Genomic DNA, 13,925 nt, shown 5'->3' with positions numbered 1-13,925 from the left:
AGGTTTTATCTTTTAGCTGCACCTTACACTTACTCTCTTGCGACAAGGTGGCAGAATCACACTAAATCATGCTTTATAGAAACTAACTAACAAATTCAAACCTTGTTCTAGGGCGAAGGTCAAGTTGGACTCGAATCGCTCTGTGCAAACTGGAACCATTGAAAAACACCTGTGCTGGAAGCAAAGAGCAAAAGAGCAAGAGCAAGCACATGCAGCCAACCTAGGTATTTTTGCCGCCATAAATGTCGGATCGACGGACCAGGCGGCCGCCGCCTTGCTGTGCTTTTGCATAGGTGGCAACTCGAGGTCGTTTTAGAGGTCGACCAGACTCAACTTCTGCGGCGGTCCACTCGGAAAACCAAAGGAACGAGGTCAACTCTTGTAGGATTGGCCGGTCCTCTAAATTCCTAGCCAGCGTAGCTTGTAACATATCCTGACAGTCCTGTGAGAGGTTTTCGCTTATTGTTACATCCTCGTTGACCATTCTCTTGCGTCTATTTTTGACCTCAGGGTAATGCTCGTTCGTATAATCACCGTCCCAATTCCCATGCCAGTTTTGGGAAAGATTTTGCAGTTCCCAGGGCCAGTATCCATGCAAGAAGCCGTAGGCGAGTGTTGAAAACTTCCACAAGGCGACGTCCCTTTTGTCATTGGGCAGGTAGAGCTCTCTTGGCATAACGTCTGAAGCACCAAGATCTCTGAGTCGGTCAAATTTCAGATACTCTGCGGCTAACTCGGGCCTCATTTCGTATTCTTGAAAGGGGATCACGCCGTCAACTGTGTACTGGAAGCCCTCGTCAGTGGGCGAGAAGGTCATGAGTCCTAGGTCAATCAATTGAACGTTTAGGTCTTGGTCCACAAGGTAGTTGTTCACCGAAAGGTCGCCATGGCATATCCTGATATCATTTAGTTGAACTAAACCTTCCAGAAATTGGCTTGCAATCTTGCAACCCTCCATTTCACTTACTACGACATTGTGGTCGTTGTTGGTGAGCCATTTACCTGTGAACGGCGGAAAGCTGGGCAACCGGTACCTGAGAACTCCCTCAACGTCGTGCAGAAACGAATCTTGCTCGGGAATCTTAGCTCTTCCCTCTGGAAAATCGTCGATGCAAGCTCGCATCACCAACGCCCATTGGAGGCCGTGGACGTAGATTGAGTCGATGGTGGGGAATCTGTCACTGTTATTGAGATAGATTAATGCAATTGCTTCCGCTGGAATAAAATGTTCCTCTCCGGTAGGCTCCACAAAACGGTTCATCTCGGGGAAGGCGCGGTTAATCAACAATTCGTTTACCACAGTCTTATGTGCTTGACCTTTGATTGCATATTGCTCAGGGTTTGTGGAGCGATCGGCTGCACCACTCCACTCTCGCGCAACGAACGCGATTCCATAAGCTATCTTCTGTTAGCAGCGATCAACATTCAAAAGAGGAGAAACTTACTTCCTTGACCTAGGATTCCGTAGATCCTAATTCTTTCCAAAAGACTCGGGCATAGAACGCGAATCTTGGCGGTCGTACGCTGGGTGTAAGGGATTCTCTTCATTTCCTGGTACAGGGCACTAAATGAAGCTTGAAATTTCTCGTCATGGCCCGCGGTATCAAGCCATGATCCCCCATGACATTCACACAAAGAGAAATTCCGGCGACCACGCTTATCGAAGACTGCCTTGAGCCGAGCCCTGAAGACTCGGCTGATTTGAGGGTGCTGCTGTGATAAAGGATGATTTGGGTCCAGCAGTTTTAGAGCATTATACCCAAATGAGTGCTGGAAGCCGACAAAGGCCATGCCCCTTGGATCACTTGGTTGACCAACCTGATTCTCGAGTGGCTCTATGGGGCGCCCCTCTCCCAGGAAATCAAACCCATATATGTCTGTCGGGATTGAGCTAAAGCCGTAGCTGCTCTCGGCACCCTGTTGTCCCCCGGGTTCGTTTGGTTCATTTGGTTCCTCGGGTTCCGGTTCCTGGGGCTCCTCGGGTTCACGCCGGAGCTCCTCTCTGTCTTCCTCACTGTGTGCCTGAAGTAGATAGCTGTCAGATCCTTCGGATTCACTTTCACTACTAACTCCGGACATAATCGTATCCTCCGGGGATTCAACTACTCGTCTCGTCTCCTCGCTCCCAGAGAAAAAGATATCGTTAGATCCAGCCATGTTGACCTGTGAAGTGTTGAAAAGAGGAATGGAAGAGGTGTATAATCAAAAGAACTGGTAAGGAAAAAACTAAAGAGGGGACTGGAGTGTTATTTATGCCAGGCCCACCGGTAAGCAGAGGACGACCAAAGCCATTGTGTAAAAACAATAGAATATCGAAATAGCTCATCAAAGGATAGCCAAGGCTAATCACACAAATCAAAGAGGATTTTCAGAAAATGATGGTTTCTATAATTGTCCTACTTCACCGTACACCCGGGTGATGAGGCTGAAAAGAGGCGGGGGTACGATTCGCTCGCATGAATGTGATCGCTGGAGCCTCAAAACACCCGGGCACAAGATGGGCGCAGGATACGAGGCGAACTCAAATATTTATAAGTTTAGCGATTTCTGGTTGTTGTTTGCAATCTATATCATTGAATTCTTTCTGACATGTCTGCCGAAGAGAAAGCATTTTCCAACGCCGAGTCCATTCCTGCATATGAAGGGTATACGTTCTTCAAGGCAGATCCTCATCCAGGTCAAGATGCAAATTGGCATCGCGTGGAACGCGCGCCTATGTTTCAAAGCCAAGCTGTATACTTTAAAAAAATACAGAAGCGCGCGACACAAAAGCCTGCAGCGCAGCAATATCAAAGCATTTCGTCCAATACCAGGCGCGCCCATATAGATCAGTTGATTGACGAACAAAGGCACATGAATCCCTTTGTGGAGTGGAGTTGCGTTTATGTCAAAGAGCGTACAAAGCCATCCAAGGCCCGAAACGCTCATCGAGGAGACTACGAAACGGTTTCCATGGATGTGATTATCATGCAAAGATCAATGAAAACCGCATATTCAAGGACCCCGATGGGGAACCTAGTTGATCTTGGAACAGTGCCTCGTTCGTTGCTATGGACTTGGGCCAAGCATCACTCTTTGAGACCGAGCCAGAATGCTACAGTGGAAGGCCATCAGTCTCCGGTGACTTTGCCAAATGCTCGCCCCAAAACCCCAAGTCAAGACCATGACATGCATGCAAATGGGAGACCGGGATGTTCTCAAGAGCCTACACAGTCGACAACAACAATGGCCATGCCGCCAAGTCCAGTCTTGAGTGCGGCGAATAGCAGCGATATGGGCTCTGGTCATGCCTCCGGCTGGTCTTCGGAAGGTAGCAGCAGTCTAGACGACGAAGCTATGCCAATCGACCCACCCGAAGAGAATTTTGAAACAGAATATCCGGTTGATTTGGTTACAAAGTATCAGACACCTCTCCCAAAGACAACTCTTCATCGTCATGAGGGTAAATCACTTCGCCGAGGTTCGAGTCAAAGGCCTCGATCTAGTTCCCGTGCGAATTGCCATAGTCGCAGTCTCGAGAGAAGGGTCGATAGAAGAATGTTGCCCCGCGAACAATTTGTGCTACCTGCCGCCAAGAGTCTTGGGTCCATGAAGTTGGAACGGGCTCGATCCAAAGGCCCAGTGTCTGGAAGGACATATCGAATGCAACTAATGAGCAATGATGAAGCTCGGAGTCGAGTGCTTGATCAGCGTGAAGCAAGCCTTGGACACCGAGAGAGACGGTTAAAGAGAAGTTATTATGAAGCTCATCGGCTTGAATTGCAGCCACCGAACGACAGCCCTCCAGCCTGCCACTGTACCTGTCGGTGCGCCTTGGCGAGAAAAGAAACAGATTGAACAAATCGTTTACGGTCCCTTTCCTTCTTATATTTCCCAGCAAGAGTTTCTTTCTGAACTGGTGTCATTGCGAGCATGGGTTTACCGTATGAGACAGGAACAATTAAACTGATATATAGATATCCTGGGATCACACAGATTGAGTTGCCTTGTAGTTCACACCCTAGTTTTGATAAAGAACCTGACATCATTGGATGAGTCTATTTCACCATAAAAGACTCAAGCAAGTGACTGTACAAAGTACGTGGAGCCCTCGGAGACGAAAAGTAAACGGTTGGAATTATGTCATAGGATGCCTCGTAAATCAGGCCAGTAGTGCCCCTCCATTTAACTCAACTACTTTAGCTTTCCCAGTCTTCCTCTTTAGCTATCTCATCTTCTGTCTCATCTTTCTCTATTCCCATATTTTCTCTAACATCCAACAATATGCCTCGCCAATTCTTCGTCGGTGGTAACTTCAAGATGTAAGTACTCTCAAGTCTTGCCATATCTACCCCTCCATCCTTGCCGATATGTACCTGCAAAGGCCATGCAATTGACTCCTTGCAGGAACGGTGTTGCCAAGAGCATCACCGACATCGTGAACAACCTCAATGCCGCCAAGCTCGATGAGACCACTGAGGTCGTCATCTCTCCCCCCGCCCTCTACCTCTCCCTGACCCGCGAGCTCGCCAACCCTAAGATCGGTGTTGCTGCCCAGAACGTCTACGACAAGCCCAACGGTGCCTTCACTGGAGAGATCAGTGTTGAGCAGCTCCAGGATGCTAAGATCAACTGGGCTGTCATCGGTCACAGCGAGCGTCGTGTCATCCTCAAGGAGACTGATGAGGTTTGTATCCCCGCAGTTCCCCTCCGAACCTGCAGATCCCACGCCCTCCCACAAAGCAAAAGCTAACCATCCACATAGTTCATTGCCCGCAAGACCAAGGCCGCCATTGAAGGTGGTGTCTCTGTCATCCTCTGCATCGGAGAGACTCTTGAGGTACGTCATTAATATTCGGTTCTCCCATTTTCGTCCCGATTCCGATAGTGGGGCAATCGGGTGAAGACCGGCTATCAGTATGCAGAACATATTCCGCTAACACCCGACTTAACAGGAGCGTGAGGCTAACAAGACCATCGAGGTCGTCACTCGCCAGCTCAACGCTGCCGCCAAGGAGCTGAGCAAGGAGCAGTGGGCCAAGGTCGTCATCGCCTACGAGCCCGTCTGGTATGAATCAAGCTCGTCGGTTACATATTGGTATGAATTTTGAAAACTAATATATACATATAGGGCTATTGGTACCGGAAAGGTCGCTACCACTGAGCAGGCTCAGGAGGTTCACGCTGCCATCCGTGAGTGGCTCGACAAGTCCATCTCTGCTGAGGCCCAGGAGGGCGTTCGCGTCATCTACGGTGGCTCTGTCAGCGAGAAGAACTGCCGCGAGCTCGCTACTCAGCCCGATGTTGACGGTTTCTTGGTTGGCGGTGCCAGCTTGAAGCCTGCCTGTAAGTTCTATGAACCTCCTCTATTGATCATATCGGTTCTAACATGATTGCAGTCGTCGACATTATCAACGCCCGCATCTAAAGGGTTGCCTTCAGAAACTAATACCCCATCTCTCCTTTGCCGGAGCAAAAGCTCTGATGCAGGCCCCAGATAGAATATTAAAAACTTGGAATATCATTGTCATGAATATATGTACAATTTTTGAAGTATACATCAACAACACATAATCGTTCACATCGCCCGCCCAGGCGCCCAGTGTTGAAATCTCCTGACGGTAATACAACACGTAGTGGATGGCATAAGGAAGAGCAACGTGTATCTAGCCGCAACCATCACACCACCTACGAGGAGTACAAGACCGACACACCAACCCCGCGCCAGCACGACGTAGGAGCCCCGCCTCCACTCTGGGCCGAGCCGCTCCCCGAAGCCGAAGAGAGAGAAGGCGACTGTGAGAACGAACCCGGTCCCAGCCCAACGCCCGCACTCACCAACAGCTCCTTGACACGGCCTTCCCATAGAAGTCTCACGTTCCAAGATTGGTCAACACGGAGCTTGATGACAGAATCGCTCGTCTCAGGCTCGCTATTAGTCGCAGAGCGCATAGATGGCTCGGAGCGAGCCGGGTCCTCTAGAAGCGGGGATGCCGGTGAGCCAGGCAGGGAAGCGCCGAAATCATACATGCGCATTTTGCGCCGGGCCCATTCGAGATCGTCATCGGAATTGGATTTGCTTTTGCTTTGGCGCCAGAGCTCACAGCCCGCCACCATTTCACTTTCCCAGCTATAGACGTTGAAGCCGAAGCGGGAACTGAATGCTAGGTTTGGCGTGGCCCGGAGCGAATAGCTTGTCGATAGGGAACCCGTAATGGGGGTGAGTGTTAGGGTGAGGGTGTATGGGAATGTAGATATTGGTGTTGGGATACTGGAGAGTGATGAGCGCGATCGTGGCGAGGGGGTTTCTGTTGCTGCTGGTAATGTGCTGAACCGCAGACCCGTAGACATGCCAATGAGTGATGATATTGGGGAGTAGTATGCCTCTGCACCCGCAGAAAGGAGGGATAAGCGTGGTGGTGCATCGCTGCGAGTGTAACGAGGATCTGGGCCGAAGTTCCATAGTCCACGCCAGCCGAAGAGAGCGTTGTCCGTGCTGAACAGATACTCGTTGCTGTACTTGCCCGTGTCATGAGAGAGTTGGGTGAGCATTGAGGCCTGTGGTGCGGACTTAGATTGCGGTGGTCCCTGGGTTGAACAGACAGCTAGTGATAGTTGCATGTTTGTCGAGATCCTGCGCAGGAAGAGCGCATAGAGAGTGGTAGGTGGTGGAAGATGAAGAGAGGCATGAAGAAGAGTAGCTTTACGCTTTGCCTGATCTTCTTGGCTGATGTCTCCATCTTTGACGGGTGGTTGTTCTGAACTCTTCCCATCCTTGAGTCCAGGAATACTCACGCCATCTAATAGCGAGTCCCAGCCCCAGGTTTGAATGGGGGCCGTGGGGGGCTGTACTTGTCGATATCCCGGGGAGATTTTGCGAAGCGGTATCAAGGCACTTCGGCTGGGAAGGTTGTTGAAAGGGACGGTGCTAAAGAGATATGATACAGATCCATCGAGCAGTCCAACAGTGCCGAGCGTGTAACTGGTCGCAAAATGAGGAGTGGAAAGTGATGAAAGATGAACGCGCAATCGCTCAGGCGTTTGAAAATCTAGGATCGCTGCACATTCATGTTAGATAAGACATGACCACTCTCCGGTCAGTGATTCTAGAATCACATACATTGAGCAGTGGTTGTGAGGGATGAGTATGAGTTGTCGCGATTCCAGTGGGTCGCCTCGGCGAAAGAGAGCTGGATATAGTCCATGAAATCTAGCATTCTGGGACCAATCTTGGCAGGCAAATGAAAAGCCTGCGCTGCAAGATCAAGAAATCCAAATGGTCCAGATTGCGCGCAGTTGAAGTCGAACTCCGGGGTCCCACTAAAGATATCCAAGCTTTATCCCCGATTCGGACTAGCGTTGGATAAGCGGTGAAAGGATAATCCGGTTATCAGTGAAAAAAATGCCAAATGCCTGTGGGGGATACCTTCGGTCTTCTGTTTGAATTTCTCGAATCACCAATTACATTCACATAATTCATCATGCCTCGTTCAAAGCGTGCGCGCGTCGTCCACGAGTCCAAGACCACCAAGAAAGACCACAAGGAGCAGACCCGCCGTCTGTTCTCCAACATCCGGGAATGCATTGAGGAATATGACCATCTTTTCGTCTTTGCAGTCGATAACATGCGTAACACCTACCTGAAGGATGTGCGCACTGAGTTCGCCGACAGCCGGTAAGCAGGAAAATTCCAGTCAGCTTATACGTCAGAAAATATATCGAAGAAAAGTGGATAAGAAGCGCCGGATTCGATATCGAAAATTGACATGCAAGCCTCTCAAAAATGATCATAACTGACCCAATTCCTGTGCAGTGTCTTCTTCGGAAAGACCAAGGTCATGGCCAAGGCCCTTGGCCAGACCTCCGAGAGCGAGGCCGCTCCCAACGTGCACAAGCTCACTCCTCTCCTCACCGGCGCCGTCGGTCTGTTGTTCACCTCCCGCACACCCGAATCTGTCGTCGAGTACTTTGAGACTTTCCGTCCCCAGGACTTCGCCCGTGCTGGAACCGAAGCGACCCGTTCTTTCAGCCTCCCCAATGGCCTTGTCACCGCTCGTGGTGGTGAGGTCCCCGCCGACCAGGACGAGCCTATCAGCCACACCATCGAGCCCGCTCTCCGCAAGCTCGGTGTTCCCACCCGTCTGGTTAAGGGTAAGGTCATGCTCGACTTGACCGAGGGACAGGACAGCTACCCCGTTTGCAAAAAGGGCGAGACTTTGGACTCCCGACAGACGACACTGATGAAGATGTTCGGTGTGCTTTCTTCCGAGTTCAAGGTTGAGCTTAAGGCCTACTGGACCCGCAGCACTGAGGAAATTAAGATTCTCGAGTCTGAGGGTGGAATGGAGGTCGACGCATAGATGAGGATCTTGATTTCTTTCCGTTTTTCTCTTTCTCTTTCGATTCGGCTTCCATGTGGCTGAAAAAAAAGAAACTCTGCTGGGCATCTTATGGAGTTTGGTGAGGGCGCTTTCTTTGCAAATATCTTGAAGACTTGTGTTTTATATCTCTTTCTCTTGTCTAGTTAGGGAGGGCTTGTCCTCCTTTCGGATCATGAGCTTACGATAAGATTTGGATGCCAAGTCGGAAAAAATTTATAAGTTTTACTCGTTCTATGTTATCACCTACCGTATGAACTTGTGGAAAGAAATATATCGGTGAGCCATGGGTCTTCGGATTTGAGTGCTCTACAGAGTAACCACTCGATGCGCCTTGTGAGCTTCAATCGAAGCACTCAAAGCCATACCTTTTCGAGCCACCTAATGTTTATTCAGAAGCACACTGAGAACAACCAGAGAGATGATTGACAGCATCCAACTGGCGGAGACTAACTTTTAAGTGCTTGGAATGATACAGCATGTATCCTCCAGGGCTTCCAAGGTTGCCTCAGCCATGTTTTCTTCCATGCCCAGGTGTTTCTCCATCATGTTTCCAAGGCTGGTCAATGGTCCAATTTCGAGACATCTTGAAGGTTTAGTACATTCAGTATCATTCACACTATAGTTTTATTCCATGATGTCAATAATTATAGTGCCTCTACAAGTTCCACAGGTATGAGTGACACATGAGTTCGTTATAAAGGAAGAAAGAGAATTGAACATGACTGTATGGACATAAATGCTGCATATGAAACAAAACGAATAACGCCCGCAAACACATGCATCTTGGGTATCGGAAAAAAAGGTAAGAGATGACCGGACATTGTGAACCGTGGACCTCCACATGCAAATGGCTAAAAAGACTGGCTGAAGATTCCAGTCATAGGAATAAGTGAGTCATGGCCGTTTGACTGCTCACTGGTTTGTTGCAGCCTTCAACTTGACATTTGGAAAATGGTTTGGTCTTCGAGGATGACTTTTTGGACTTTGAGATTGACCTGTTTTCGGCACACTCGCCACAATATGCCTGGTAAATGTTAGTTTCACCGGGGTCTAACATTGCAAAAACATTTCTGATACTCACATGTCCGCAGGCTTTTGCAACGTAGATTTCTACCTTGCGCCCTGACCCTGTTCCCAGCTCTTCTTCACAGTTTGGACATATTGGCACATGTTCATCTTCTAAACATCGTGCAAATCCTTTGGGTGCCGGAGGAGGTGCTTTATATGCACCACGCCGAGAACGCGGCGCTGATTGAGTGGTTGAGTTATATTCAAAAGCAGGAACATTATATGGCAGTATTGCCGGCATATTGTTCATAAGGGAAACGAAATCATCCCCGTACATCGACCCCGGGATACCAGACGGCATATCCCGACCTCGGTGACCGGCAGAAGATTCCCGGGCATTGCTTCGCAGAAGGAAATTATCGTTTACCCATGGGCTGGGCAGCCCTGCGAATGGACGATTTGGTCTTCTCAAAGGATGATACATCGCAAATCCATTGGGGTCGAAGTATCTGGGCTCCATTGTTGGCATAGGCCTGACGGTAGAACCAATGATTTCTACGTCTGGGCCGCCTGAGGTGCCTTCTGCACCGTTCCCCTCCGCCTCTAGATCGATGACATTTTGTTCAGAAGAATCGCGATTGATTATGTCCCGTATAGGAAGGCGTGAGCCAGACGCAGACAGCACCCTTTGCGGCGGAGATTGCGGCGGAGATTCCGGATCTTCCGTCAGATCTATGACATTTTCTGGCCCGGGCGAAAGCATCACCGGACGCCGGTGATCGTCTCCATATCGTGAAGTTGTTTGATCTCGTGGTTGTGGTAGGTGTACGGACGAACTTCCTGACGGGTGCGATGAGGGGTACCAGGTGGCATCGCTGTTGTCACCCGATCCGGCGGCCATTTCCCGGTGCGTTCGCTGGAGTCAAATTTGTGTCAGTAGGGCTCTTGGATATTTGGTCAGGTGCCCCGCCCGTTTCACGACGGATGGAGGCTTACCTTTGACCGGGCGGCCACGATTTGGACGCCGGTGTTGTCGCTCATTTTGAAGCTGGGTGTTGTGTCCCGGGACTTGAAAGAAGGGATTGAGGAACACCCACGAGGCGTGAGCGTACTAAGGGAAGCCATCTGTGTCTCAATGCCGAGTTGAAAGGCGGTCGGTTTGTGCCTTCTGCATGGAGGCGGTGGCGATAGCCGATTGGTAACTATCGCAAACACTCTGTATGAGTGACGGATATGGCTCCAGTTCAAGTAAGGATTGGCAACGAGAGTAGTAACGAGGGAAGTGACGACTATCTGACGGGGGTAGAAATGGTGCTTTTGACGGACTTGGAGATCGCACTGTGATGATGAGCGTACTTCTTAATATCCTTCAAGCGGATGTAGTAACGGGGTAGTCAGGTGTGATAGCCGGTCTGGTGAGCGCTGAAGAGTTCACTCGGATACCTGGGGAATGAATTTAAGGATTAGCTCTAGAAGAGAAACGCGGGCTTAAATAGAGAAGTGGAGAGCAGATCAGCAGATGTTGTCTGAGGTAAACCATGAAATGCTTGAAAGGGGTTTCTAGATTGAAATAGGCTTGAATTCGGTATGCATAGTAGATGGGTTTTGAACACCAATGACCTCAAAGTAGCAAATAGACAAGAACAGAGAAAGGGACGGAACCCAGGTCAATAATACAGTATTTTGCGATGGTGGTACCTGGCAGTCACCAACGCTGAGAAAGCAAAAGCGATAATAATCCAAAAGAGAGTCTCCTCTCTAAACACCGCGCAAATCACCGTGGTATGGCGACCAGATACCACGCACACTCTCGTTCAAACTTGTCACTGGCTTCTTCGTACGCTTCAGCTTCTCCCCGCTGGCTTCCTTGAGAAGGTTTGCTTTCTTTAGAATCTCGCTAGGCTCCAGGTTTCGTACGCATACAGGCTTCTCACGGCCGTTGATGTAGAGTCCCTTGATAAGAGGGTGCTTTTGGGGTCGAGGAGAGACACGGATCTCAATCTGAGGGTTTTCGCGAGCGAAGGCGGGGAGGAATTGCTCCAGGAACGTGCTATCACAAAGTAATTAGCACCATTCACCTCATATAAAAATGCGGATTGTTGCTGGCATCACTCACACCATGCCCTTCGAGCTGCCTGCCCAATTGCAGTAGTGGAAGTCAAGACGTTTGCATTGTAGGATAAAGGCTCCGGCGCCGTTCTGGAAATTCACCATATCAGCTTGGTGAATCATGTCTGAAAAAGAGCATATTACATACCCTGGCCGCCGTTGAGGTCCGAATTCCGCGCAAAGGCATTGTGTTAGTCGTTATCGTTATTCTTGGAGTTGTCACTTCGCGGTGGTTCTCCGGGCATTTTCTGGTTCACGTGACTTATGAGGGCGGTGAGCCGTTTGCGCCAATTGCATCTGCAGTACCCATTTCATTATACCCGTAGACGCTAAAGACCAGAAGTGCGACGCGAAGCTCTCACTCCTTAGGGCTCGTCAACTTTCCTTTCCACACTTCGGCCTCGCTCTATAACCCATTCCGCTCACGCCGAGTCCGATACTCAGCATGACGGACAAGCTACCCCCGCCACTTTTGGCGCTGTTCCAGCCGCGCCCACCCCTTCGATATCTGCCCCCGGGCGATCGCGCCCCAGAGGACTGCGGCAAGAGTACCATCTCAGGTGTCGCCCAGTTCCTTGCTGAGGCAAAGTCTTTTGCGGAAGAAGTGCCTTACAATGCCACTGAGAGCTGGATTCAGCGCAAATATCGGCAGAAGACGGAGAAGAAAGCAAAGCAAGAGAGTCAAGTCACAGAAGGGCTGCAAAATTGTATGATCTCTCCCGCTCAGATTCCACATCTGTTTCAGCTTGCTAACACTCATGGTTGCTTCACAGTCAACCCTGAAAAGGATCCTCAAGCTCGAGGTGACCCATTCAGGACTCTCTTCATCGCGCGCCTCAGCTATGATGTCAAAGAAGCCGACCTAGAACGGGAGTTCAGCCGATTTGGTCCCATTGAAAGAGTACGATCCTTGTGTGCTGACTTTGTGGGAATGCTCACATATTAACATTTATGCAGATTACACTCGTCAAAGACACCACGTCAGACAAGAAGAAGAAGGCCCACCAAGGCTATGCTTTCGTAGTATACGAGCGCGAGAAAGACATGAAAGGTATTACATCCATGCCAATTCCACCGGCGCTACTTCAACTATCCCTTTGAATTTTGCGGTAAGATATCATGCTAACACCAGTGTTCCCCACCTTCAGCTGCCTACAAAGAAACAGATGGCATCCGGATTAAGGACCGTCGCGTCCTAGTAGATGTCGAGCGTGGCCGTACTACTAAGGGATGGAAGCCTCGCCGTTTGGGTGGTGGTCTCGGTGGACGTGGCTACACCAAGGCCATGCCGTCTCGTCCCGGTGGCCCCGGATTCAACGCCCCTTCAGGTCCCGGTGGGTATGGAGGTGGATTCCGCGGTGGCTTTGGTGGCCGTGGTGGTGGTGGAGGTTTCCGTGGTGGCGGCGGTGGCTTCCGCGGCGGTGGTGATCGCTTCGGCGGTCCTCGTGGTGGAATCGGATACCAGGGCAATCGCAACGGTTTCGGTGGACAAGCCCCTCCTAATGCTCCTTCAGGCCCCGGTGGTGGACGTGGAGGTTTCCGTGGAGGCTTCGGCGGCGGCGGCGGCGGCGGCAGATTTGACCGTGGAATGACTGGCAGCAACTCAGAGCCTGTGCGGCCTCGAGGAGACGGATTTGCTGACCGCGACCGCCGTGACTATGATCGCGATGACCGATACAGAGATCGCGGTGGCGATCGTGGTGACCGTGGTGGTGATCGTGATCGCATGGGAGACCGCAATGGAGACCGATACCGTGACCGCGATCGCGAGCGTGATAGGTATGGCGGCGGCGGCGGTGGCCGTGACGATTATGCCCGCAAGCGACACCGCGAGGATGAACCTGGCCAGGATGACCCCCGATCTAGGAGAAGATACTAGACATTGGACAAGCTCCAAGGTCTCAAGTCTTTGTCCGACTGCTGGTGGGTATCACTGATCTCCCCATCCTTCATGACTCCTCCAAGATGGTAAAAGGTTGAATCAAAAAACAACCCTATGGCAAGTTGTATTCATTCTCACGATCACACACCATTCAAGTGATACACCCTACCTATACCACTACATCTACCCGGAATGCGGACCCGTCAGTACCGATCTTCTACATACCCTGTTAGGTCTGCTTCTACACCCGGGAAGCTGAAGCCACTCATGAACTGTGCTTGTATTCCCCGTTTTCATTTGTTTTCCGAGGAGTTCTTTTCTTTCTTGTCTTTTTTCCAACATCTTTCTACTTGTCTGTCTTTTTATTTTTCTGTTCCCAACTGTCCTGGGGTAAGTGTCTGTATTCTAGTCGATTCATGCAAAATAGGTTCCATCAGGTAAGATCAGCCATGGTGTGAATGATTTAAAACAGGTACCTTGCTGGATGAATCAAAATCTAGGTAATATCCGTTGAAATTGTTTTTGGATGCTGGTGTTGTGGAAATAGACATCTAAGCACATATCCC

At 50.2% G+C, this 13,925-nt stretch overlaps 7 protein-coding genes across 7 annotated transcripts; 3 read left to right on the top strand and 4 right to left on the bottom strand.

Annotated features, from left to right (window-relative positions):
* Window positions 1-220: 220 nt before the first annotated feature.
* On the bottom strand, window positions 221-2,157 carry N7506_000831 (Protein kinase domain-containing protein; the record flags this gene model as incomplete). The annotated part of the gene is made up of 3 exons (XM_056950127.1): window positions 221-1,398; window positions 1,446-2,022; window positions 2,071-2,157. 3 exons carry the CDS (start codon window positions 2,155-2,157, stop codon window positions 221-223), a joined length of 1,842 nt encoding a protein of 613 aa, XP_056816042.1.
* Window positions 2,158-4,263: 2,106 nt separating this feature from the next.
* N7506_000830 (triose-phosphate isomerase TPI1) lies at window positions 4,264-5,407 on the top strand (the record flags this gene model as incomplete). The annotated part of the gene is made up of 6 exons (XM_056950126.1): window positions 4,264-4,301; window positions 4,387-4,666; window positions 4,745-4,819; window positions 4,935-5,047; window positions 5,111-5,325; window positions 5,379-5,407. 6 exons carry the CDS (start codon window positions 4,264-4,266, stop codon window positions 5,405-5,407), a joined length of 750 nt encoding a protein of 249 aa, XP_056816041.1.
* Window positions 5,408-5,667: 260 nt separating this feature from the next.
* N7506_000829 (mitochondrial distribution and morphology protein 10) lies at window positions 5,668-7,196 on the bottom strand (the record flags this gene model as incomplete). The annotated part of the gene is made up of 2 exons (XM_056950125.1): window positions 5,668-7,037; window positions 7,100-7,196. The coding sequence occupies 2 exons, from the start codon at window positions 7,194-7,196 to the stop codon at window positions 5,668-5,670; spliced, it is 1,467 nt and encodes a 488-aa protein (XP_056816040.1).
* A 264-nt stretch (window positions 7,197-7,460) lies between these two features.
* On the top strand, window positions 7,461-8,339 carry N7506_000828 (ribosome assembly factor MRT4; the record flags this gene model as incomplete). Its single annotated transcript, XM_056950124.1, has 2 exons — window positions 7,461-7,654; window positions 7,793-8,339. 2 exons carry the CDS (start codon window positions 7,461-7,463, stop codon window positions 8,337-8,339), a joined length of 741 nt encoding a protein of 246 aa, XP_056816039.1.
* Window positions 8,340-9,237: 898 nt separating this feature from the next.
* Window positions 9,238-10,409, bottom strand: N7506_000827 (putative RING finger domain protein; the record flags this gene model as incomplete). Its single annotated transcript, XM_056950123.1, has 3 exons — window positions 9,238-9,384; window positions 9,442-10,284; window positions 10,365-10,409. The coding sequence occupies 3 exons, from the start codon at window positions 10,407-10,409 to the stop codon at window positions 9,238-9,240; spliced, it is 1,035 nt and encodes a 344-aa protein (XP_056816038.1).
* Window positions 10,410-11,126: 717 nt separating this feature from the next.
* N7506_000826 (mitochondrial 54S ribosomal protein mL43) lies at window positions 11,127-11,664 on the bottom strand (the record flags this gene model as incomplete). Its single annotated transcript, XM_056950122.1, has 3 exons — window positions 11,127-11,418; window positions 11,485-11,567; window positions 11,626-11,664. 3 exons carry the CDS (start codon window positions 11,662-11,664, stop codon window positions 11,127-11,129), a joined length of 414 nt encoding a protein of 137 aa, XP_056816037.1.
* Window positions 11,665-11,922: 258 nt separating this feature from the next.
* N7506_000825 (U1 small nuclear ribonucleoprotein 70 kDa) lies at window positions 11,923-13,356 on the top strand (the record flags this gene model as incomplete). The annotated part of the gene is made up of 4 exons (XM_056950121.1): window positions 11,923-12,184; window positions 12,251-12,378; window positions 12,435-12,528; window positions 12,626-13,356. 4 exons carry the CDS (start codon window positions 11,923-11,925, stop codon window positions 13,354-13,356), a joined length of 1,215 nt encoding a protein of 404 aa, XP_056816036.1.
* Between the last annotated feature and the right edge of the window lie 569 nt (window positions 13,357-13,925).

This window comes from Penicillium brevicompactum (assembly GCF_028827555.1).
Source record: "Penicillium brevicompactum strain IBT 35665 chromosome Unknown utg000001l_segment0_segment0, whole genome shotgun sequence".
Classification (NCBI taxonomy): Eukaryota; Fungi; Ascomycota; class Eurotiomycetes; order Eurotiales; family Aspergillaceae; genus Penicillium; species Penicillium brevicompactum.
The sequence above is the reverse complement of the archived record's forward strand: the minus strand, read 5'-3'. Positions and strand labels throughout refer to the sequence as shown.